This window comes from Mesoplodon bidens (assembly GCF_964165515.1).
Source record: "Mesoplodon bidens genome assembly, chromosome: X".
Classification (NCBI taxonomy): Eukaryota; Metazoa; Chordata; class Mammalia; order Artiodactyla; family Ziphiidae; genus Mesoplodon; species Mesoplodon bidens.
Window position 1 is genome coordinate 80,163,782 of NC_138163.1, and position 23,854 is coordinate 80,187,635.

At 39.8% G+C, this 23,854-nt stretch overlaps 1 protein-coding gene across 1 annotated transcript in view; it reads left to right on the top strand.

The window, feature by feature from the left end:
* Positions 1 to 23,854, top strand: part of HDAC8 (histone deacetylase 8) — a 240,343-nt gene that overhangs the window by 67,107 nt on the left and 149,382 nt on the right. Inside the window, exons 5-7 of the mRNA XM_081223206.1 lie at positions 794 to 906; positions 5,103 to 5,180; positions 5,771 to 5,879. Coding sequence (XP_081079332.1) covers positions 794 to 906; positions 5,103 to 5,180; positions 5,771 to 5,879 — 300 coding nt within the window. The remainder of the gene's footprint in view (positions 1 to 793; positions 907 to 5,102; positions 5,181 to 5,770; positions 5,880 to 23,854) is intronic.

Consider the following 23,854-nt stretch of genomic DNA (forward strand, 5'->3'; position numbering starts at 1 on the left):
GATGATAATGTTCTTTTACATCTACTCAACAAGGCTTAATGGAAGCGCAATAAAAGACTAGGTTAATGTTGACAAGAGTGTAAAGTGACACAGTATCTCTGATAGCAAAAACGGTAAAGGATACCAGTGAAGTCAGTGAAGACAACTTTAGTGAAGGAGACAAAATAACTTTAGAAGAGGCTGCTTCAATCACCATTGTAATAATTACATATACGGAAAGGCAACCACACTGCACTGCCCAGAAGGTCATGCATTTGTACATTCTACACTCAGCTTTTATGAGCAACAAGTGCCAAGATTTAGTCAAAAAAAAAATTTCTAAGTTATGTCATAGGGTCTGTACGGAGAAATCAAGTCACCAGCATCTTCTACATATGGCTGAGCAAGATAGTCTTTAAAGCCCTTTCTAGATTCTAGCTTTCTTAAACTCCTGTAAGTAGTCATCAGTGTTCATCATGATGACCCCAGGATACTACAGTTTTTAAAAATGATTTCTGAATCGTTAGAGAAAGGTTCTGTTTTGTTCGATATAGTTATGATATTTTAAATCTTTGAAAATCAGGGATCCCGAATAGAAAATATTACCAATCAACCTGAATATTTACTTTACCAAAACACTTCATTCCCTGATCATTCTGGGCCATTTACCATATAATGTTCTTAGGTAGATTTTTGTTTTTCTTAAAAGAAGGGGAAACTGTAAGGGAATAGATCTCAAGGGTTAGATCCTTGGCTATAAAGACTCCCTTGGATTGCTTATGGCTGTTGGCTGTAGCGACTTGTTTTCTTGCAGAGATGAAGCATCTGGTTTTTGTTATCTCAATGATGCTGTCCTGGGAATATTACGATTACGACGGAAATTTGACCGTATTCTCTATGTGGATTTGGATCTGCACCACGGAGATGGTAAGCCCTTCACTTTCAAAGGTGCTTCGCTGCTAGGACTGCAGGTTTTTTATCAGTAAAGCTGCTTCTAGGCAACTGGTAACAGGAGAAATGCCTCTTGCAATTGAAATTTTCCTAATCCAGAATCCTCAAGTAGGTAAAGATTCTTTTAACTGATGCAATGCCTCCTGTACTGACCAAGCTGCTTTAAAATACCAGATTCTTGTAATTTCTCCTCCCCTCTCCTCCAGTAGCAAAGCTCTCCAGTAGAGAACTTTAAGAAGTGGAAATCAGGGTAAGATTTCCTAGTGTTTACTCCAGTGCTTAGTAACCTCCCTCAGGCCACTTCCATAGGTTCTAAATGAAATCTGCAGTCAGAGCTGAGAGTCCTGATGCTTCTCTTAAAATAGAAGAGGTGCATGGTAGACTAACATTCTGAATTTTTCACCAATAGGGATACCAGCTCATGCAGTGATCAGAATCTGTGCTACTTGCTTTGTATTGCTAAAATATTTAGTCCTGCACAAACTCAGGGCACCTTCTCTAACTTTTAATAGCAGCAGACTCTTAACAATTTGCCTTAACCTCATTAATCCTCTCTTAGAAGACTTCACTAAAAGGATGTATTCAGCCCTCCTGTGTACTTTACATCTAGAACGTAGAGCTGCAGTGACAGTTACCCTCATTCTGTTTCTTTACTATAGCCTGTGTATGACACATATTTCCATCGATCTAGGACATTTATCCAGTCAAATTAGTTAAAGATATTCCCTCCCTGCCCCCGCATCAGTGATTCCTGCTTCCCTGTTTCCAGGGATCTTTTGAGACAAACTAACAAAACCAAGGCGTAAGAGATGAAAAGAATAGTATGTGATGGAAGCTAGGGTCAGCTCTGCTGCCAAAACAGAAAAAGGAAGAAACTGTGGGAGAGACCTCCCAGGGAGTTCAGCTAGATGGACGCTTCCATGGAATGGTGACAGAAAATTAAAGGTAATGGAGAGAAGTGAGAAGGGTTAAAACAACCAACACACTACTTTGAGAACCATGTCCAATGAATATCTGAATACTCAGCCAATGCAAAATCCAGCCTTGCTCAAAACCCTTCAGAGGCTCTTATTGCCTATAACAAGGGTAACATTTGGCCAGTGGCTTGTTTTTGTATGACCAAAGAGCTAAGAATGGTTTTTTACATTTTACAAGGTTGTAGAGCAGAAAAAAATGCAATAAAAACCATGTAGTTGGGCTTCCCTGGTGGCGCAGTGGTTGAGAGTCTGCCTGCCGATGCAGGGGACACGGGTTCGTGCCCTGGTCTGGGAAGATCCCACATGCCGCGGAGCGGCTGGGCCCGTGAGCCATGGCCGCTGAGCCTGCGCGTCCGGAGCCTGTGCTCCGCAACGGGAGAGGCCCGCATACTGCAAAAAAAAAAAAAAAAAAGCATGTAGTTTTCAAAGCCTAAAATATTTACTATGTAGCCACTTGGTTTGCTAAACCTCGGCCTATAGCAATGGTTCTCAAACTTGAATGTTGATCAGGATGACCTGGCGGCAGGGAGAGCTTGTTTTAAAATGCAGATTCCTGGGCCACATCCACCAGATATTCAGATTTAGTAGGTCTGGTATGGAACCTGGAAACCTCCATATTAATATCACCCCAGTTGTTCCACAGGCTACATACACTTTGAAAACCAGTGGTCTTCAAGGTAAACTCCACATTATTTGCCCTGTCTTTCAAGGCCTGCCTCAAAGAGGCCTCACCTCCTCTCTCCAGCCTTCTCTCTCACTACTTGCTGTCCAGGCTACTCTATTCAATGATGCCCAGACATGTCTCACTGTTCCCTCCTCCCTGACTTTGCGGTACTTTTTCCTAACTTGGTTTTGTATTCTTTTCCCCTTTTGCATCTTCAGGTTCTACCCAAGAGCTCAAGTCGGTAGCAGATCTGTCCCGACCACTCCAGCCCAAGTGGTCTCTCCCCCTGTTCACTGTATTGTCCTGTATTGTTTCTATCACTGATTTGATATTTAATTATATATTGTCTTATATTGTGAGCGAATTCTTTAATGTGTATATGGCTTCTCCTCCCATAGAAACTTTCAGTTCCTCCAGAGCAGAGATTGAGTTATTTACTTCTTTCTGCCCTATGCAGTGGCAGGAACAAACAGACCTATTCCTATAGTAGTGGTTCAGTAAAATATTTGTTGAATGAATGAGTGATTATGAAATTCAAACTCTTAGTATCAGAGTTCAAGAATAGAATCAGGGCTTCCCTGGTGGCGCAGTGGTTGAGAGTCCGCCTGCCGATGCAGGGGACACGAGTTCGTGCCCCGGTCCGGCAGGATCCCACGTGCCGCGGAGCGGCTGGGCCCGTGAGCCATGGCCACTGAGCCTGCGTGTCCGGAGCCTGTGCTCCACAACGGGAGAGGCCCGCGTACCGCAAAAAAAAAAAAAAAAGAATAAAATCAAGTCTATTGAACCATGTAAGAATGAAATAAGACTGTCACCTGAAACCATTCTTTCCATTTGCAATGTTATTTCTGTATCATTTAGAGTTTCCTGTTTTAGCCAACTTTTATGGTGTGTTTCATTTCGGTTTATTTCCCCTCTTCAGCACCTCCCTTCCAGTGACCCCTGCCCCACCTCCAAACTCTTACACATTTGGTTTATTTTAAATCTCTCATGATTCCATAACTAGCATCCTGCGGTGGCCTCAGCAGCACCCCTACCCCATCTTTACCTTCTTTCAGCTACCTAACCACTCTTCCCTTTCACAGCGAGCCCCATACCCTCCTCTCTGTCTATGTCCTTTCTTAAAGTATGATTTTCTAACAACACCTAATGGCATTTCCCATGAGAAGTGATACAAATGGCTACTAAACATATGAAAAGGTGCTCAACACTGTAATACTCAGAGAAATGCAAATTAGAACAAGACGGTTCTTTCTGCCTAAGATTAAAAAGAATAATGATACCCAGTGTCAGTCATGATGTCAGAAAACGGGAACCCTTACACACCATTGAGAAAAGTATAAATTGGTACCACCTTTCTGGATGGATAAATAATCAGGATTTTCATGAATTATCCTTGTTTATACTTCCATTTCTAAGTTAAAATGCTATTTTAATTTATTTTCTTTTGTTTTATTTTGTTTACTTAATGCCTTGTGCCTGGAGCCTTTAACTGGTTTTAACTGCCTCCCCAGGGCAAAACATAAGGCTTGGGAAATTCAAACATACCTGTGATATACAAATAGAGTCAATATTTTTTTAAGGTCTCTGTTGGCCTCTAATGAAGACTGAAAGCATTAAGTAAACAGAGACAATTTCTTTATTCAAAGTATCAAAGAGGGTAATACATGAATTTGCTAAGAGTTCTTCCATTTTACAAATGGATTATCTGAATACAGTATGACAAGTATGTGGTTCTGGGAGGAAAAGTGTAGAGGTGGGCAGCATGTTTATCTGAATAAGTAGTGGCTTGTTAGAGACATCTTCTATCTCCCAGGCCTCTCTTCATTTTCTGACTGTTAAAATGGAAAGGAGACTCCTTTCTAGAAGTTTTTCCTCCTATCTTTCTCCAGGCTTTAAAAAGCTGTCATTCAAGCTGCTATTAAGGGCTACTTCCATGTTTTAGCCAGAAACATGTACTAAAAGTTACTTAGTGCACACGGAACTTTGGGTGAACTGCATTTATAACCAAATCTGTATTATAGAGAGGCGTTTTATAATTAGGTTTTCACTATGTAATGCCTAATGTTCGTACCGGTCATGTTTTTCAAAGGGTTGCCACATTGTACTTCTTTGAAAAAAATCCCAACTTAGAACCACTGAAACAAAATATAAAACTTCCAAGATGGTGCCAGTTTCCTTTATGCATCTCTGTTGACAATGCCTCAATTATGAGCTCCAGCCCTTCCCCACCTTTTAGAACAGGTTGTCAAAGAGAGCCTGCACATCCCCATTGCTTGGAAATGTCCAGCTTTAATTTGAGTGAATTTGAAAAGGAACCCCAAACTTCGCTTGAGGCCAGAGTTCTACCTCATCTTGTAATGACAGAGATCCAAGACCAGAGTTTTGTTACTTTTATTCCTCAGCTTGCTAGCTTTATTATTGCTACTTTCTCCTCTCTCTTCCTTCCCACAGCTGCTTTCTAGAGTTTCAGTTGTTGAAAACAGAGAGTTGCATATATGAAGTGATTCTTCTGCCATTTCTTTCTCTGGTAGGTGTAGAAGATGCCTTCAGTTTCACCTCCAAAGTCATGACGGTGTCCCTGCACAAATTCTCCCCAGGATTTTTCCCAGGCAAGTGATCTGTGTGCTCAGTATTACATTTGAGGAATAAATACTGCAGTTCTATACATTTCTTATATCTTGTATTTCGATAGCTGCATGCTGTGAATGCCGTATTGGTGCTACTCCATGCAAAACCTTTAACAGGTCATTTCAGGTGACAACGATGAAAGGAATGTAATGCTGCTGCTTTTTCCAGATGATTTTCATGGACTGTCAATAGACAGCTCACTTACGTTTACTGTACTATCAGGTAGCCTGTGTAACCCTCAACATCCTGATAAGTGCGATGATATATTAGTATTATGTCAATCTAAGACGTATGAAAAATCTAGTGAAGGAGTTAATCTCTATTTTTTTTTGTTCATTTGATCCAGCAAGATGGAGACTAAGGTTTTCCCATTTTCTTACAGTTTTCCTACTTCCCGAACACTGTTTACAACAGTTATTTTTTTTTAATTTCATTCCCTTAGAAACCATCATTCATTCAAGATTATTCTGCTAATTGACCTTTTGATTTTCTGAATTCCTATCAGAGAAGCCTTCAAGTTTTCTAATTCTCATGTTCTTAAAACTGTTCTCCGTGTTCCTTTCTTTGACAGGAACAGGTGATGTGTCTGATGTCGGCCTAGGGAAGGGACGGTACTACAGTGTAAATGTGCCCATTCAGGATGGCATACAGGATGAGAAGTATTACCACATCTGCGAAAGGTATAGCTGCAGTGCTGAGCCAGTAACAAGTGCATTACTTTTCTGTAGGATGCAATGGCCCCCAATCCCACAGAATTCTTGTTTTCAAAGAACCATTTGAAAAAAAATTTTAAAGCTACTTGTATACTCACGTAGCTTTTGTACACTGCCCACTATGCTTATTTGATCAGGTAACCATCCCCTGTCTGGGAGAGCAGAGTGTTTGGACCAGAGCCACACTCTCAGTTTGATCTTACCTGCCACTCTGTATGATTAAGGCCTTCCCAAGAGCAGAGCTTCTCGGCTGTCCTGGGGAATCCCTTGTCTACTAGTTTCTTAGCTAAAACCTGCATATAATATGATTTCATTAGCCTGGGAGGGTCAGTTTCGGTTTTCCGTTATAGAGATCTGCTTCCATCCACTGGTGTGAATATTAGAGAGTTCTTTATTACGAGTTCTTGAGTTCTATCTGTTGTATTAAAATTGGAGTCAGAAATCTGTTCTTTTTGCGCTATGGTTAAGGATTAAATTACAGCCACTTGTAGGCAGACAGTTTGGTGCCACTGTGTAGATCAGACCATTGGGGCTGAAAAGCCCTACGGAATGGGTAAGAGGGTGGCTAAACTCATATTTGTGAAAATTGAGATTGGTCAGGTACAAATTCACTGCTGACATTGGCAGTAGAGAAAGTGAGTCTGACTAGAAGTCAGCAAGTCAACATTACTTAAGGTTGAGGGGATTGAGGTGCTTTTGATCCCTCTCCCACTCGGCTCAGATTTCTCCCAACCTTCTGGTGGAAACAGGGACTTCCCAAAGGAGCCTGCACTGGCCGTCATCACTGGCAGTTGTATAAACAAAGTAGAAGTATTAAAAAATAAAAACTTTATGCTTCAAAGGTGCCTCTTAGCTCAAGAGTTTTGGCAAGCTGGGTCATCAGCAGCAGCCCTAGCCTCTTCATATTTTGATCATGTCCCCTGGCTACCTCTGCATTGTCAGACTGAAAAGGCCTCTTTTTCTTTCTTTCTTTTTTTTTTTTTTTTGAGCCTGCCATTGATGGTTTTAATTGCCCTTCTTTGTTCCTCGTGGGCTCTGTTCTGTCCTTCTTGATATGTGCAGATCAGAGCTGCTTACGTAACTTTACCAAAAATGTCCTATAGTTCTATGTAAAAGGAGAATTATTTTGTTTTTCTTTTAATCCCCTTATTGACAGTGCCCAACATTTTGTTGCCTTTTTATTTTTTGCCATATCAGGAAAATAGGTTGTTCTCTTCAGTGCTCTGTCCATGGGGTTTCCTAGAGCTTTTTCCTGGGCCTTAATTGAAAGGTCAGCACTCATCATCCTGCAAGTGTAGTTTGTAATCTCTGGCCTTCCCTAAATGGATTACCTTACATGTGCCCCTATTGAAGCTCATCTGCCAGTCATAAAACCTCCTGAGGTCTTCCTTTCTCCCCATCACCTTGGCATTTCACTGCCCGGAAAAGCTGAGTATCATCTGTAGACTTGAGGATTTCCCAGTGCCCACCCCCAAGCCAGTCTACTACTTACCCTTCTTCAGTCAGAAAAATGTCTGTTTCTCCCCTAAATTTCCTTTCTCTCTCTAAACCAGTTCCTACTACATGATTTTTAAAAATTGTAATCCCATAGAATTTCATGTTTAAAAACAGTCTTGGTATCAAACTTAATTAAACATTTTAAAAGTGAGTTTAGCCCCGAGGAAAAGCTCCGTGGAGGATCACACATGATTTCCCTTTACAGAAACCATGTTGCCGCCTCCACCCCAGTGTTCAGATAGCCAGCGTTTATTAAAGATTCTTCTAGCTTGCCTACCAGAGTACCAGACACTCATCAGTTTATAGTTCCCAGGGCCCGTTTTACCTTTGGAGCCGCACCGGCAAACCTCACAGCGATCACCCAGAATAACAGGCTCCAGGTTTTGATTAGAGGGACAATCATTTTTCCCTTTGACTTCTTTCAGAGGGACAATCATTTTTCCCTTTGACTTCTTTCAGAAGTCATGTGGTCAGGGTGTTACATGAAGACAGCTCTGATTCCAAGGGTGCCAAGAAGGCTTCCTGACCCAGACATCTCTCCCATCTGTTGGACTAATATCTGAAATTCCTTTAACAGGAAACATACTTTTATTCTACAATTAGAAATAGGCCTTAAAATGGAACCTCTCCTCCTCACCCTAACTCTGCCATGGATTTACGGTTCCACAGAGCTTTTCTTGACAGCAGATTTTGAAAGGGTTAGAGCGTGAGCACCCTGAGCATTCAGAGGAGCAGTAATGGGAAAGGGGCACAAATAACAAAACAATCTTTGCCACCTAAATAGTTTTGCAGAGGGTCAGCCCTAGTAACTGTATTGCTTAGTCCCAGTCATATGTTTTTGACTATTTCTAGTTTGTTGCTTGGAACCAGAATGTCTTGTTCATTTACCATTATGACATCTGGCTCATCTGCCTACCTCAAAAGACAGAGTAGACAGAAATAGCTCACTCGTGTAAAAAGGTCATTCAGTTCATCTGCAATCTCTTTTTCATCCTTTTTGTTCCATGAGCCCACTGGTTTTCTGGCTCACTTCTTACCTGTGATAAATAAAGGACCTCTTATTGCTGGTTCACTTACAAGATGCTCTAATTTTCGTTTTCCACTAGTTTGCTCCTGAACTACATCTCCCTGTGGGATTCAGGAGCCCTTTTTCTTTCCCTTCCTTCCTTCTTTTCTTCCTTTTTTTCTTTATGTCTTTCTCCTCTGCTGTAGCCTTTTTTGACTTTGCCAGCTAGGCAGGAACTTAATGGTTTCATCTTAAGGTTGAATATACTCTCTTTATTTAAAAAAATGTCTTAGGGTTTCCTTTTTAATAGACTGGATATGGAATCTTTACCTGAAGGTTTTCAGCACCCCAAGTTCCATTTTATGAAAAAGACAATTTCACAGTGAGAGCTCCCTAGGTCATTCCATTCTAATTTAGAAGGGCAAGGGTTACAATTCTCAAAAGCTTCCCATAATTTATATACAGGCAAAGTTTGATGGGAGAGGAAAGCTGTTTTGCCAAAAGGACCGTTTGCTAATTCCCAGGCTCTGTCATCTGAAAGAGAAAATACTGCTCTGCCTTTGTTTAACCTGTTTGCTCTCTAATTGTATTTGAATGCAATATGAGATAATCTTAATAATGTTTAAGCTACTACCCAGAAGGCTGTGTTGATGACTTTGGGAACATTTATAGCTAAGGAGTCTAGGAGAAAAGGACAAATAACCAGTACTTCTTGCAGTTGGTTCAAGAGAGGTACCTCTCTGAACCCTTAAATCTTGCAGGATAACCAAACTACTTGCCCACTGTGAACTGTCATGACATATGCGTAACTCGAAGAAGAATTTCAGAGTTGTGTCCAAACTTCTTAGTTTGTATCCTACCTATCATTTTACAGCCCTAACAGCCAGAAAGCATTCTTTACTAAATGTCCAGTTATTAGGATATATCTCATAGGAAAGCTATACATATGGTACTTATGGTATGTATGGATACAAAGCATACTAAAGTTGACACAATATTTTGGGGAAAAAACCTCACATTTTGTTAAGAATATTCAGCTATTCAACTTTGTAAAATAATTAAGTACAGACACTGCATAAATATTTCACCAAAAGGAAAACACATTGTTAAACAGACTTCTCAATGAATAAGACTTATGAAAGGCCCTATTAAGCAGGGCTTCTCAATCAATAGTAGTCTTTATATCCACATATGCAAAACTTTGCTAGTAAGAACTATCAGTCCAACCAAAGAAATAATCTTATTCTAGTGAACTAGGGTTCACAGTAGTAGTTATTAAAATAAGAATCTTTCTGTATTTGGCCTGCTTACCTTGAGTCCTCTGGCTTATATTCTGTAACTAAAAATTAAAAGAAACCTTTTTTTGCCATCAAAGACCATTGATCTAAAGAAAACTTCAGGGACTCCGGAAGCTAAAAGAAGCAACAACAACAAAAAATAATATTTTTGCCTCCTTTCTTTTATGAGAGAAATATTATACTTTTCTATTTTAAATAATTTTTTATAGCTCTTCAACTGTTTTTTTCAAATGTTAATTCTACTGTGCTTGGGATAACCAGGATAGCCTACTCAGAAAGAACTTGTTCTCTAGGACAACAGCAAGCTCATTAAAGGAATAGCTCATTTAAACCCAAGCTTTTATTCCTGTGGGGAATTCCTTCTTCCATCTATACTGAGCTCTGCTGCTATTCAGTGAGGAAGAGAAAAAAAACCATATAGTGTCTCTGTGGTTTATATTTATTGTGTGAGAATTTTCCTTAGAGCCTGACATGCCCCCTGAAATACAAGTCAGTAGTGTTTTAAGCACAGGATTCATTCCTTATGGGTCTGGGGCCAAAATTCACCTCTCTGAAGCCACTCTGACCTTCCTACAAAAGAATCAAGTGCCTCAAGTCACCTTATAGGATTTTTAAAACATTAATTAACAAGAATAAAAGGGGAGCAAAATACAACAACATAGGAGATTTGTTTATATTTTAGTATAATGACACTATTTTATTCATTCATTCAACAAATATTTATTGAGTGTCTGCTTCATGCCTGCCCTGTACGTAGGTACTGGTGGTGGTAAACAAAACAGATGAGGCTCCCACACCCTGGAGCTTAGCTCCTAGGGAGGACTTGCCTGTGCCAGGAATTGTACTAATCATTTATTTGATTTTTTCCATTTGATACTTATAACAATATACAATCTATAATACCTGCAAAGGTAGGTATTCTTATTCCCATCTTATAAATGAGAAAACTGGAGCTTAGAAATGTTGATTTGTTTAAGCTCACACAGCTAGCATTAACCATTGGCTACATTGTCCCCAGAGTATCCCATGGAAGTATGAAATGTTTTCACAAGGAAAAAATACCACCCCCCAAGACTTCTTGGAAATTTTTATCTCCGGGGATTGCAGAAAAGTCCTAAAAAAAGAAACCATTTAAGATTATGCAAATGAACCACAAGATCTGTAGTATACACAATCCATTGTGCTTATGTTTGTGAAAGTACAACTTAGATTTTTGCCAATTAAAAAAAAACCTCTTAATCCTAAGGATTTAATTTGTAATTTTATGCATCAAAAACAAGAATAAATATTGTGAGATTTACTTCTTAGGTTTTAAATTTCTGATTAAAGTTTGGAAACATGGAGATTCTGTAAATCTGCTTTTTCCTTTATTTTCAACGGGGAAAATCCTGACTTCCTTCTTTAGAAAGTGAATAATGTCACATGTCATTATATAGAGGTCTCCTCACACAATTCTTTTCATGTGTTTTTTGGGGGACTAATATTGCTAAAGACTTTTAACATTATGCATTTTTGCAACTGTAGGCATGATTTATATCATCTCTTGGTCCTAGCAGAAGGCCATATCTACATATAGGGTAGAGATTCTCCATCCATGCTATAATTTGTTCATCCAATACCAATGGAATAAAATGAGAACCAAGGGACATCACTAAAGGATATTTAAGTGAAATGTTTTCTTTCCCTATTGACTTTTAATGTTATATTTAAAGAAGAGATGTTTTAATGATGATAGGTTTTTCTTTCATTATAATGATGTCATCTTGAATTTATCTTCCACTTGGGACTCCAGATTCCTTATCATTCAGTTTTAGAAGCAGGTAGATAGATCCTCAGTGAAAGAGAACCCAACAATTATAGCCTACTCCTTTGAGCTTGGTGATGTGGCAAAACCTATAAGAACATATAATCATACATAAATATTTTAAGCAATACAAATGTTTTCAAAATTCTCTTTCATCTGATGAGAAGGGAAGAACTCTCTAGAAATTTGCATTTCAGAACAAAAAATTATATAGCCTTACTTCCATCTTCATCCCCATTTTCATTACACTCTGAGAGCTGGTGAAAATTCTTTACAAAATTACCTCTCTTCAGTCAGGTCACACCTATACCACCTTGATCATTACTAGGTCACTATGGCCCAGTGATAAAGGTCATGGAAGCTGCTACTTCCTTGTATGAGCCTGGAACGTTGAACTCAGCCCTCCATAAGTAAGATATTTGGTAGTCAATGCTTTTGTTCTGTTTGATAAACTTCTATTCTGCCTCTGTGTGGTATGGCAGATGCAAATTGCCTGTTGTTTCTGGAAAATGGATGACTCAGACACTAATTAAATTCACTGTTAACATTAGGCACAGGTGGAAATGAGACCAAAGCCGGCCATTCATTTAATGTTCCTAATTTGATGTGTCTTTTAAAATATAATATTAAATTCAAAAGACATTAAGTGCCTAAGAGTATAGGGTAATTTGGAGGGGGGGCTACTGTGCTTAATTATCTGTGTTGTCCTGAACCCTCCATCAGTGAGCCCGCCTTGTCCCCCATACTTGGTTAGGGTGGCAGTGGAGAACTGTTTTTTTTCCCTCACCTGATCCTTTGAGCTTTATATTTAACATCTTTATTGGAGTATAATTGCTTTACAATGGTGTGTTAGTTTCTGCTTTATAACAAAGTGAATCAGTTATACATATACATATGTCCCCATATCTCTTCCCTCTTGCGTCTCCCTCCCTCCCTCCCACGCTCCGTATCCCAGCCCTCTAGGTGGTCACAAAGCACAGAGCTGATCTCCCTGTGCTATGCAGCTGAGAAGGACGTTCTTATATCCTTCTTCCTCGCTCGATCAGTGGCTTTCATGACCAGTTCCTAAACTCCTGCACCAAGTAGCCCTGACACCATGACAGCCCCTACCCCTAGCAGTCTTCCTAGGCGATTTATTTTTTTTCATGTAAGTCCAGGAGGACCATCTCCTGGAATTCGGTGGGTTTGTTCTGTCACTATGATGTGTACCTTCTCTGCTCTCTTCTCAGTGCTGAATTATCCCTGCCCCCTGGAGAAAGTGACCTGATTCTTCTTCCACAGCAGTAATAGGTTCTGAGGCTAGAACATGCTCTGAAACTACCCAGAGGCAGGAAGACCTGGCTCATAAATGGAAAATTTGAGAATTACACCCTCTAACGTAGGGCTGCCCTGAAAAGAATCCTAAATTTGAATATGTCTGTGCTTGGTGGGACATTCTAACATCAAAATTCATATTACTCCTCTTAGCTGCTCTCCACCATGTACCCCCTCCCCCATCCTAATTCTCTCCCCTCTCGTGTTCTTTCATCACTGCTGTCCCCTCGCTCTAGCCTAACAAAACTGCCCTTTACGCTCCGCTCTCACATGTTACAGCTCTGAGTGACTGTGCCTGACACTGTCATTCACCCGGCAGCTGCTGGCACTGATGAGCTGCCTGCTTTGTTGTATCCTGTTGACATGGGCTGTAGAGATTTAGTTAAATCTGATGTCCCCCACCTGACAAAAAGGCCCAATGCTAAGTCTGGCCGGGCTTTGCTCTCCATGCGCTGTTACCCAGTGCACCATCAGGAAAGAGCCATACCCACTGGTACTTAAAGCGGGACCAAAGAAAAGACACCTCAAAGAAAGCCATATCAAATAACCAGCTAACAAGTTAAAAAGCGAAAGGGTATGTGCATTTGCCTAGAGACCGTGCAAGTGCTGCTGAGGAGTGAGCTGGATGCAAAGGGGTTTATATGCTCGCCCTGGGCAGGAGAATCCTGCAGAGGAAGGTGAGGGATGCTGGGGTTGGGGCAGGGTGGTAGGGGGACCACCTTAAATATATTAGGGATGAAAGTAGAAAAACATCTATCCTATTTAATTATAGGAAAGTCTCACTAACTCAGCCTAATAAGAGGAAAGCCAGTCTGAATTATGGAATATTTTTAAATACGTTTTTATTATTTTCAAGCACTGGACATGCTAGTAATTCAAACTAGACTAACAGCATCATACAGTACCTCAGGGAAAGGGCTTTAAGAATCATTTGTAATTAGCATATCAATTATTTGTATATAAGTGGATGTGCACAAAGTGCATAAAAAGTTTATTCTCTTAAGTAGGACAAACATTCCCCAGCACAGTCCTGTTTACACTATTAATTTGCTTAGCCAGCCCTTTTTGTGCCAAGATAGATGTATGTAAGACATGCTTATTTCCTCAGGGAAGAATGAATCGCTTCCCTATGTTTAGTCCAGTAACTAAGAAGCGGAGCGCCACTTGATTGGTTTGGGATTTCCAGGATATGGAGTTTTGAATTTGCATACAGACTAGAGAGATTTCATATGGAGAAGATCTGGCAGCCGTTGCCAGAGACCCAGTTTCCCCATCTGGATTTCATTGGAGTGATCTGGATTTCATCAAGCAACAGGACACTGATCCTAAATGATCCACCAGACACTCTAACATAGGCATGTTTAAAATACATCCTGCCCCAGAAAAATAACTGCTAAAATATGATGAGTTGGAGTTAGTCTATGTGCAGTACTTAAAAGTAATAAAAATACATTTATTTTTAAGTCCCACAAAAACCATGCAATATCAAGTTAATGATGAAAATCAATCCCCGAACTCTTCTTGCACACCTCATTGTGTGACGGCATGGCAGAGATTTCCAATCATCGGGGAAAGGATATTATATTTTGATGAGCTGCACCAGGTGCTAACTATATGGCAGGATTTCGGCTTTGAATCTTAGGGAGGCCCTCCTGGGTAAAGAAGGGTGAGGGAAGGGCTAGGGGCATGTTTATTGTTAACAAATCATTATTGTCTACCTAAGTTCAAAAATCAGAGCAAGTGAATTGAAAAAGAAGAAGTATCAGGTATATAGGGAGTGTAGAAAATATGATTAGGAAATGAGAAACAGAGATATAGGCCTATATTTCTACCCGTATGTATTAAAACTGTGCTCTAGGTAAATTGTGAATTCTTCAAGGCTTAGAGAGTAAAAACTAAGTGCAGAGAGCGTAAGCACAAGCAGTAAATATACACACAAATGTTGTAACTACAGTTTGGAATGACTCCAACTCTCTCCTTTCCCCCAAGGGCATCACTATCCAGGGTCTGCAAAGGCCAAATAGCTGTTTGGCTTCCAATCTGATTTTTTGCTAAGAAATCAGAGAAGTCGGTTTCAATTTTAATAATATATTCTCCCAACCTCTATCTAACAGAAAGGCACTTGTGTTTCTGCCCCTTCTTAAAGTGAATTTTGTGTTTGGTGAAAGGTAATAGATTGGCAGCACTGGAAAAGGAATTACTGTATTCCCAGAACAGGTATAACCAGGCAGTGACACTATGAAATTTCTCTCTGCCTTTGGGGAACATTAGAGTACCATTCAGGAAGTCACTGCTATGGTGTGCTGTGCTGAACTCAACAGTATCCTAGTGGGCTGAAGGAATTAACATAGCACTCGAAGGGCCTGACTTAAGGCCATTCATTTATTCATTCAACATTAGGGAGTGCTTACCATGTGCCTGGTGCTGGGAGAAGACTTTTGCAAGTGTTATATCATTTAATCCTCATAATAACCCTGTGAGGGAGAGAATATTCTTGTTTTACAGAGACGGTTCAGAGAAGTGATTTGTCCAAGTTGCTATTGCAAGCACTGGATCCAACTTTGTCTGACCCCCAAGTGCAGTGTTCTCCCTGAACTCCATGCTGTGGAGGCTGCAAAGGGGATGGATGAAAAAAAGTGGGGGGGCGATGGATGAGACATGCCCAAATAATGTGATGTGTAGCAGAATGTAATCTGTGCTTGTGTGAGTGGTCCTGGTGGTTACAGAGCAGTAAAATGACCTACGCCAGGTCAAATAAAGAGTCATTAGTATAGCTAGACTTAGGATTCATATTCTTTAAGCCCTCTTCCATTTTGGGGTTTTTTGGTTTGGTTTTGGTTTGGTTTGTTTGTTTCAGTTTAGCTCTCCAAACCAGCCTGCCTCTCCACCTACCCCACCCCCTGCGCAGATAATATATATTCTGCTTCCTAGGGCCTTGGGCCTTTCAGAATGTGGAGAGCCAAAGAGCACTGGGGTTTAGTGAAAAGAGCACTAGATTTGAATTAGAATTGTGTTCTAATTCTAGCTCCAACGATTCACTCTAGGCCGCTGGTACGGCCCTTTAATTCTAGATGACTCATTTTCCCCTGTGTGAATGAGAATGGTTTACTTCAAAGAGGTAAAGAGATAAGTAATAATAAACTAAAAATAGTGCACAGCCCTTTTTGTTGCCAAGGTGACATATAATTGATGAGTGGAATTACTTACTACAAAGCATGTTAGAAAGGGATGCCAATTAGAATCTGTGTTTCTGTATAATGGACTCAGCAATGAGAGAAAAGATGCCCCTGTAAAATGTTAAGAAACTACATCTTAAAAAATAAAACAGCAAAAGCGATCTGAGGATTGTTTGGGAAGGTTGGGGGTTCAGAGGTTTGAGGTTGGTTTGTTTGTTTTTCTTTTATAGCTTTGGGTGTTTTGTTTTGTTTTATCCTAAAGATGTTAATGGAATCAGTACACCTTGTCTGATGCTAAAAGCAGAAAGAGAGACTTATAGGAAATTAAATGTCTTCTGGATATGTCCAAGAGGCACCCATGGCCCCAAACAAAATGACACATCATCCTCACCTCAGGGAGCCCCCCCATCCCAGTTCCCTGCATCCCTGAACCATTTGTAATAGATATTCAGGAATCCCCGAGGCATTTACCATATGCTGCATCCCCCGCAGGTTGAGTTTTTGCAGAATGAGTCAGCAGTACCTGAGTTGAGATATGACTGAGGGAATTTAGAGAAGACAATACCTGTGAAAAGTTGACAAGCTCCCATTTGGGACTGATTAGCCATCTTTGGGTCCTTAAAGCAATCCCCCCCTCTGAATCCCATACAATGCAATAGGTTTAAAATGTTTATCATAGAAAGGGTTTGGCTGTTGGCAATAAATTTTCTCACGTTGACTTTGGAAGCTCACAGTGTTAGTAGCAAGTATTTCTCTCTTCTCTCCATTTCCTGCCCTTCTTGGTTTTTCAACTTTGAATTCCTCATTTCTTTAATCTCTGTTGAGGAAGTCTCTAGAGGGTGCTGAGGATGCTTGTTGGAAAATACAAAGATGATAAGGCTTGTCTAGGCTGATTTGCAAGGGAGCAGTTAGGAGACAAACCTGCTAGGAGCATGCACCAATCAGAGGTCTGGCTATAGAGGGGCAAGTTTGGGTTACCAAATCTATCACCAACATTGATTAAGGATAATTGTCACACCATCTTTCTGGCATTCCATTTCCCTGAGAGGAATCTTTTAGAACTTTATGTATTTAAAAACAAACAAACAAAACAAAACCAGGTTCCACCACTGGTATTAGAGGTAAAGTGGCACCAGTGAATGATCCCAAGGGTACACCATAGAAGCTGTGGTCTACCCTGATGGAATAAAAGAAAAGGGGATAATGCTACAATTTGGTTCTTGGGCTTTTCCTTTTATCTAAAAGCATCATTAACGTCATCACCCCTGGCTTTTATCCACCTCCAGCACCAATCACCTTTCCCAAATCAATGCCTGTAGAAACAGCTGCCACAGCCTCTCGTCCTCATTTGCATAGCCTTGTCTGAAGAGCAGACTGCTCAATACTGAGGGATCCGGTTTCTCATCAAGAAAATTGCATTTCAAATGAATATCTTATGTGTTTATAGGGAAGTTACTAATGTAGTATAATGAGATGCCTGTCCTCCCCCTCCTTTCTGGGTAAGCGATTTTATACTTTCCCAAAACCTAAAATTAATGATTGCAGTGTAGCAGATAGTACTGTTACAGTGGTTAGGGAAGCTTTCCCCAAAGCAATCTGGAATGATATTTCATTCATTTATTCATTTAATAACTATTTATTGAATGCCTCCTATGTATAAAGTATTAAGTCTACCCTCAAGGAAGCTGGTGGAAATTTTTAAATTATAGATACACAGAGAGATATATATTCACATTCATACACAGTCTAATAAAATGAAACATGGAAAGTTATAAGGACCATAAGAGATAAAATGCTGTGGGCACTCAAAGGAAGAAGGTACTTCAGAAAAGGGCTTAATTGAGGAGGTAACATTTGATCTGGCTTCTAAAGGGTAACTAATTACTATATCTTTACAAAGTGTGTAAATGTGTATGTGTTTATGAAATCTGGGTCAAGTTTAAATGTATGAGATTGCAGAGGAAGATGCTCTATGCAGAGGGTACAGCAAGATCAAAGTCAGAAAGGCTGAGCTCTGTACAGAGAACAGCAATGGTTTAGTTTGTCTGGACTGTGAAGTGCATGAGAAGAACAATTTGCAAAGGAGATTGGAAAAGTGGGTGGGAATCACCTCACGCAGGACCTAGAATTCTTGGCAATGAAAATTTGTACCATGTTCTGCAAGCATTTGGGGAACTGCCAAAGGTTTTAGAATGAGGGTATAGTATAATTAGAGCTAAGGTTAACACTCGAAAAATAATAATGCAGTGCCTGCTACTGCTGTTATACAAAATAATGTGTGAAGTGGCTGGAACAAGCACCTGATGCACGGTAAATCATGGAAGCAGGTATATTGTGGTGATTTAGAACATGGACTGGTGCCAGGAGCCCCGGGTTCAAAAGCCAGCTTGCCACTTAATAGCTGTGTGATCTTGTACAGATTTCTTAACCTCTCTATGCTGCTGTTTCCCCATTATAGAATAGGATTAATGATAACACCTATTTTATAAATTGTTATGAGAGTCACATGAGCTAATACATATAAAGTGCAAAGAACAGTGCTCAGTTTTTAATAAAGTACTTGATACATATTAGCTGATATTATTATTATCATTTTTTATTCATGAAGGAGATGGAATTTGAATAAGCCTTTAAAAAATAGATATGATGTAGACATGTAGAAAGGTGACTTTCAGGCACAAGGAAGTGCATGACAAAAAGAAAGTGCAAGGTGAGTGGGGTGAACCATGGACAGTTCAGTTTACCTACAGAATAACGTAGGTTAAGGAGTTATTAGCAAATAAGAGTCAAAAGGTAGGCTGGAATCATATCATGAGGGACTTTGAATCATAAGCTAAGAATTTTAAGCATCATCTAAAGACAATGGAGAGATATTGAACATTTTTGAGTAAGGAAGTGACTTGATCAAAACCTTCCCTAAGGAAAATTAATCTGATGGCGGTGTGTGTGTGTGGGGGGGTGTTGGATTAGAGAGGTAAAAGACTTGAGGCAGAGAAATTAATTAGGAAGCTATTGGTGTAATCCACAAGAAGGTCATAAGTGCTAGATTAGAGTACTGCCATGAGAGCATGAGAGTGGAAAGGACAGAATAAGAGAGGGATTGGTGCAAGTCCGGTAACTGAAGAGGAGCAGGGAAAGGGAGGAATCACAAAGAGCCTCAGAGTTTTGAACACAGATTACTGAAAGGATGGGGTATCGTTAGCAGAGACAAAGAATAGAAGAGGTAAGATGATAGGTTCAGCACGGTCAAAATGGAGCTGTAAATCACAGATGACTTTGTAGAAATTGACAAGCTGATCCTAAAATTTATACAGAAATTCAATCCGGAATAACCAAAAAAAATCTTGAAAAGGAAGAACAAGGTTGGAGCACTTTCCAGCTTTAAAACTTACTACAAAGCTACTGTAATCAAGACAGTGTGGCGCTGGCAATGAGGCTAGACATATAGAGCAATGGAATAAAGTTCAGAGTCCAGAAATATGTACAGTCAATTCATTTTACTCAAAGAGTGCCAAGACAATTCAATGGGGAAAGAATAGTCTTTTCAACAAATGGTGCTGGGACAACGGGATCTCGTGCAAAAAAAAAGTGGTTTTGGACCCATACCTCACACCATATACAAAAGTTAAGTCCAAATAGCCTAAACGGTCTAAATGTAAGAGCTTAAACTATAAAACGCTTAAAAGAAAACATAGATGTAAATGTTCATGGCCTTGAATTAGATATTGCTCTCTTAGACATGACACCAAAAGCACAAGCAACAGAATAAATATAAATAAATTGGATTGCATCAAAATTTAAAACTTTTGTGCTTCAAAGGACACTATCAAGAAAATGAAAGACAACCCATAGAATGGGAGAAAATTTTTGCAAGTCATGTATCTGATAAGGGACTTGTATTTATAATATATCAACACTTACAAATCAATATTAAAAAGAAAAATGACTCATTTTAAAAATGGGCATAGACCTTGCTCTAAAGAAGATATACAAATGGCCAAAAAGCACATGAAAAGATACTCAACATCATTAGTCATCAGTGAAATGCAAACCAAAACCACAATGAGATACCACTTTATACCCACTAGGATGGATATAATAATTTAAAAAAAAACAGAAAATAATAAGTGTTGGTGAAGATGTGGAAGAAGAATTGGAACCATGATCTGTTACACATTGCTGGGGGGAATGTAAAATGGTGCAGCCCCTGTGGAAAACGGTCAGGCAGTTCCCTCAAAAGGTTAAACAGAGGGCTTCCCTGGTGGCACAGTGGTTGAGAGTCCACCTGCTGATGCAGGGGACATGGGTTCGTGACCCGGTCCGGGAAGATCCCACATGCCACTGAGCGGCTGGGCCAGTGAGCCATGGCCGCTGAGCCTGCATGTCCAGAGCCTGTGCTCCGCAACGGGAGAGGCCACAACAGTGAGAGGCCCATGTACCGCAAAAAAAAAAAAAGTTTAAACAGAGAGTTACCATATGACCCAGCAATTCTACTGCTAGGTATATTAGAAAAATGAAAACATGTCCACAGTAGCATTTCTCATATTAGCCAAAAATTATAGAAATAACCCAAATGTCCATCAACAGATGAATGGAGAATAGATAAAGAAAATGTGGTATATACAAACAATGGAGTATTATTTGGCCATAAAAAGGAATGAGGTACTAATACATGGATGAACCTTGAAAACATTATGCTAAATGAAATGAAAGAAGCCAGTCACAAAAGACTGCATATTATATAATTCCATTTATATGAAAGGTCAAAATTAGACAAGTCCATAGAGACAGAAAGTAGGTTAGTGGTTGCCAGGGGCTGGAGGTTGAAGAGTGGTGGGAATAGGTAGTAACTGCTATTGGGTACAATGTTTCTTTTGGGGATGATGAAAATGTTCTAGGGAATTCCCTGGTTGTCCAGTGGTTAGGACTCCATGCTCTCACTGCCGAGGACCCAGGTTCAATCCCTGGTTGAGGAACTAAGATCCCACAAACCACGTGATGCAGTAAAAAAAAATGTTCTAAAATTCATTGTGGTGATGGTTGCACAACTATGTGAGTATACTAAAAGCTGTTGAATTGTACACTTTAAATGGGGGAATTGTATGGTATGTGAAGATTGATAAAGTTGTTTTTTAAAAAAATATTTTTTGAAAAGATTTTTTAATGGAGCCGTAACCATTGATGATGACCAGCTTCAGATTTCTGAGTAGTATCCACTGTCAGTTGCTTCTGAGAAACTGATAAAGATAACAGAGAAAAGGCTTTTGGATATCATGACACAGAGGTCTCTCTCCCTTCAAGAAAGCAGTTTCAGGAGAGCAGTGAGATCAAAAACTGGATTGCAAGAAGTATGTAGAGGTGGCCAATAAGTAGACAAATTTGGCAGTGTTGAAAAGGGGACAAAGAGATGGACAACTTGTAACCTAAAGGAACTGAATCAGTAGGAAGACAGAGACTAAAGATGTAAGAAAGAGCTCATTGGTGATACATGGCCCTTAGAGCAACAGGAAAGAGAATCTAGTGCCCAGCTGGTGAAATTAGCCTCAAAGAAGAGAAGGAATATGAGGGAAGACATTTTCAGGTAAAGAAAAGAGGTAAAAGAAGGCATTTATTAGACATAGCTTCAACCAGCTCACTCAGGCATGAGGCAGAAAAAGTTTGATCTTGAAAGATACACCTCAAACTGTTTCTCATCGTTGACTGAGCTGATTGAAACTATGTGTAATGAATCAGGAGTTACCTCTGGAGAGGGAGTGGAGATGGAGAAAAGGAGATTTTTTTCCCATTTATTTGATAGACTTTTATGTTTGACTTTTTAGCATGAGCATGAAGAATGTACTCATTATATTTGTATTTTTAAAAAATCAGACTAGATGCTGCAAGAAATGTAGTTGTTTACCAATTGGAGGTGAAGCAAAGGAACTGCCAAATTACACTGTGTACAAAATACCCTACCTTTTTCAAAGCTTCTAATTACCCTTTTCTCTACCCATCTGAAGCCCTCTTCATCAGAACTCCCTGAGGACTAATTTTCCCTTCCTGGTATCCTTAAAACAACTCTCCCAGAAACACCTGCCTTCCTTTATCCTTTCCTCCCTCCCAGTACCAAATATTCATGACTGTCATATGTATATGCTTTTCTTGTGTGTCAGTGTGTATTGCCCTATCAATTCTACCATAGGAATATCTCCCAAATCCATCTCTTCCTCCTGACCCTTGCTGCCACTGGCCTGGATGGTTGCAAAAAACCTCTTGATGGGCTTCCCTGGTGGCACAGTGGTTGAGAGTCCGCCTGCCGATGCAGGGGACACGGATTTGTGCCCCGGTCCGGGGAGATCCCACATGCCGCAGAGTGGCTGGGCCCGTGAGCCATGGCCACTGAGCCTGTGCGTCCGGAGCCTGTGCTCCGCAACGGGAGAGGCCACAACAGTGAGAGGCCCGCGTACCACAAAACAAACAAACAAACAAACAAAAAAACATGATAACCTTCACTGTATCCTATGCTGTAATCAGAGGGTCTTTTCAAAATGTAAGTTTAATCATGCCTTGTGCATGCGGTGCACACGTACATGCACACACGTGTTTGAGACATTTCATACCCTTTAATGAATTCTTTTCTATTGAAGTATAGTTGATTTACAATGTTGTGTTAGTTTCTTATGTACAGCAAAGTGATTCATATATTCATATATTATTTTTCATATTCTTTTCCATTACGGTTTATTACAGGATATTGGATATAGTTCCCTGTGCTATACAGTAGGACCTTGCTGTTTATCTGTTTTATATATAGTAGTGTGTATCTGCTAATCCCAAACTCCTAATTTATCCTTCCCCATCTCCCTTTCCCTTTTGGTAACTGTAAGTTTTCTATGTCTGTGAGTCTATTACTGTTTTGTAAATAAATTCATTTGTGTCATATTTTAGATTCCACATATAACTGATATTATATGGTATTTGCCTTTCTCTGTCTGACTTACTTCACTTAGTATGATAATCTCTAGGTCCATCCATGTTGCTGCAAATGGCATGATTTCATTCTTTCTTATGGCTGAGTAGTATTCCAGTTATATATATATACATATATACATACATACACACACACACACATACATATATACATACATACATACCATGTCTTCTTTACCATTCATCTGTCAGTGGACATTAAGGTTGTTTCCGTGTATTGGCTGTGAACATTGGGAATGCATGTATCTTTTCGAATTAGAGTTTTCTCTGTATATATGCCCAGGAGTGGGATTGCTAGGTCGTATGGTAGCTCTATTTTTAGTTTTTTAAGGAATGTCCATAGTGTTCTCCACAGTGGCTGCACCAATTTACATTCCCACCAACAGTGTAGGAGGGTTCCCTTTCTTCCACACCCTCTCTAGCATTTGTTATTTGTAGACTTTTTAATGGCCATTCTGACCAGTGCGAGGCAGTTTTGATTTGCATTTCTCTAGTAATTAGTGATGTTGAGCATCTTTTCATGTGCCTCTTGGCCATCTGTATGTTTTCTTTGGAGAAATGTCTATTTAGGTCTTCTGCCCATTTTTTGATTGAGTTGTTTGGGTATTTTGATATTAAACTATATGAGCTGTTTGTATATTTTGGAAATTAAGCCCTTGTCCGTCCATCATTTGCAAATATTTTCTCCCATTCTGTAGGTCGTCTTTTCGTTTTGCTTATGGTTTCCTTTGCTGTATAAAAGCTTATTAAGTTTGATTCAGTCCCATTTGTTTACTTTTGCTTTTATTTCTATTGCCTTGGGAGACTGACCTAAGGAAAACATTGGTATGATTTAGAGGCATTTCATAGCCTTTAAGTAAAAGTCCAAACTGCCTGGC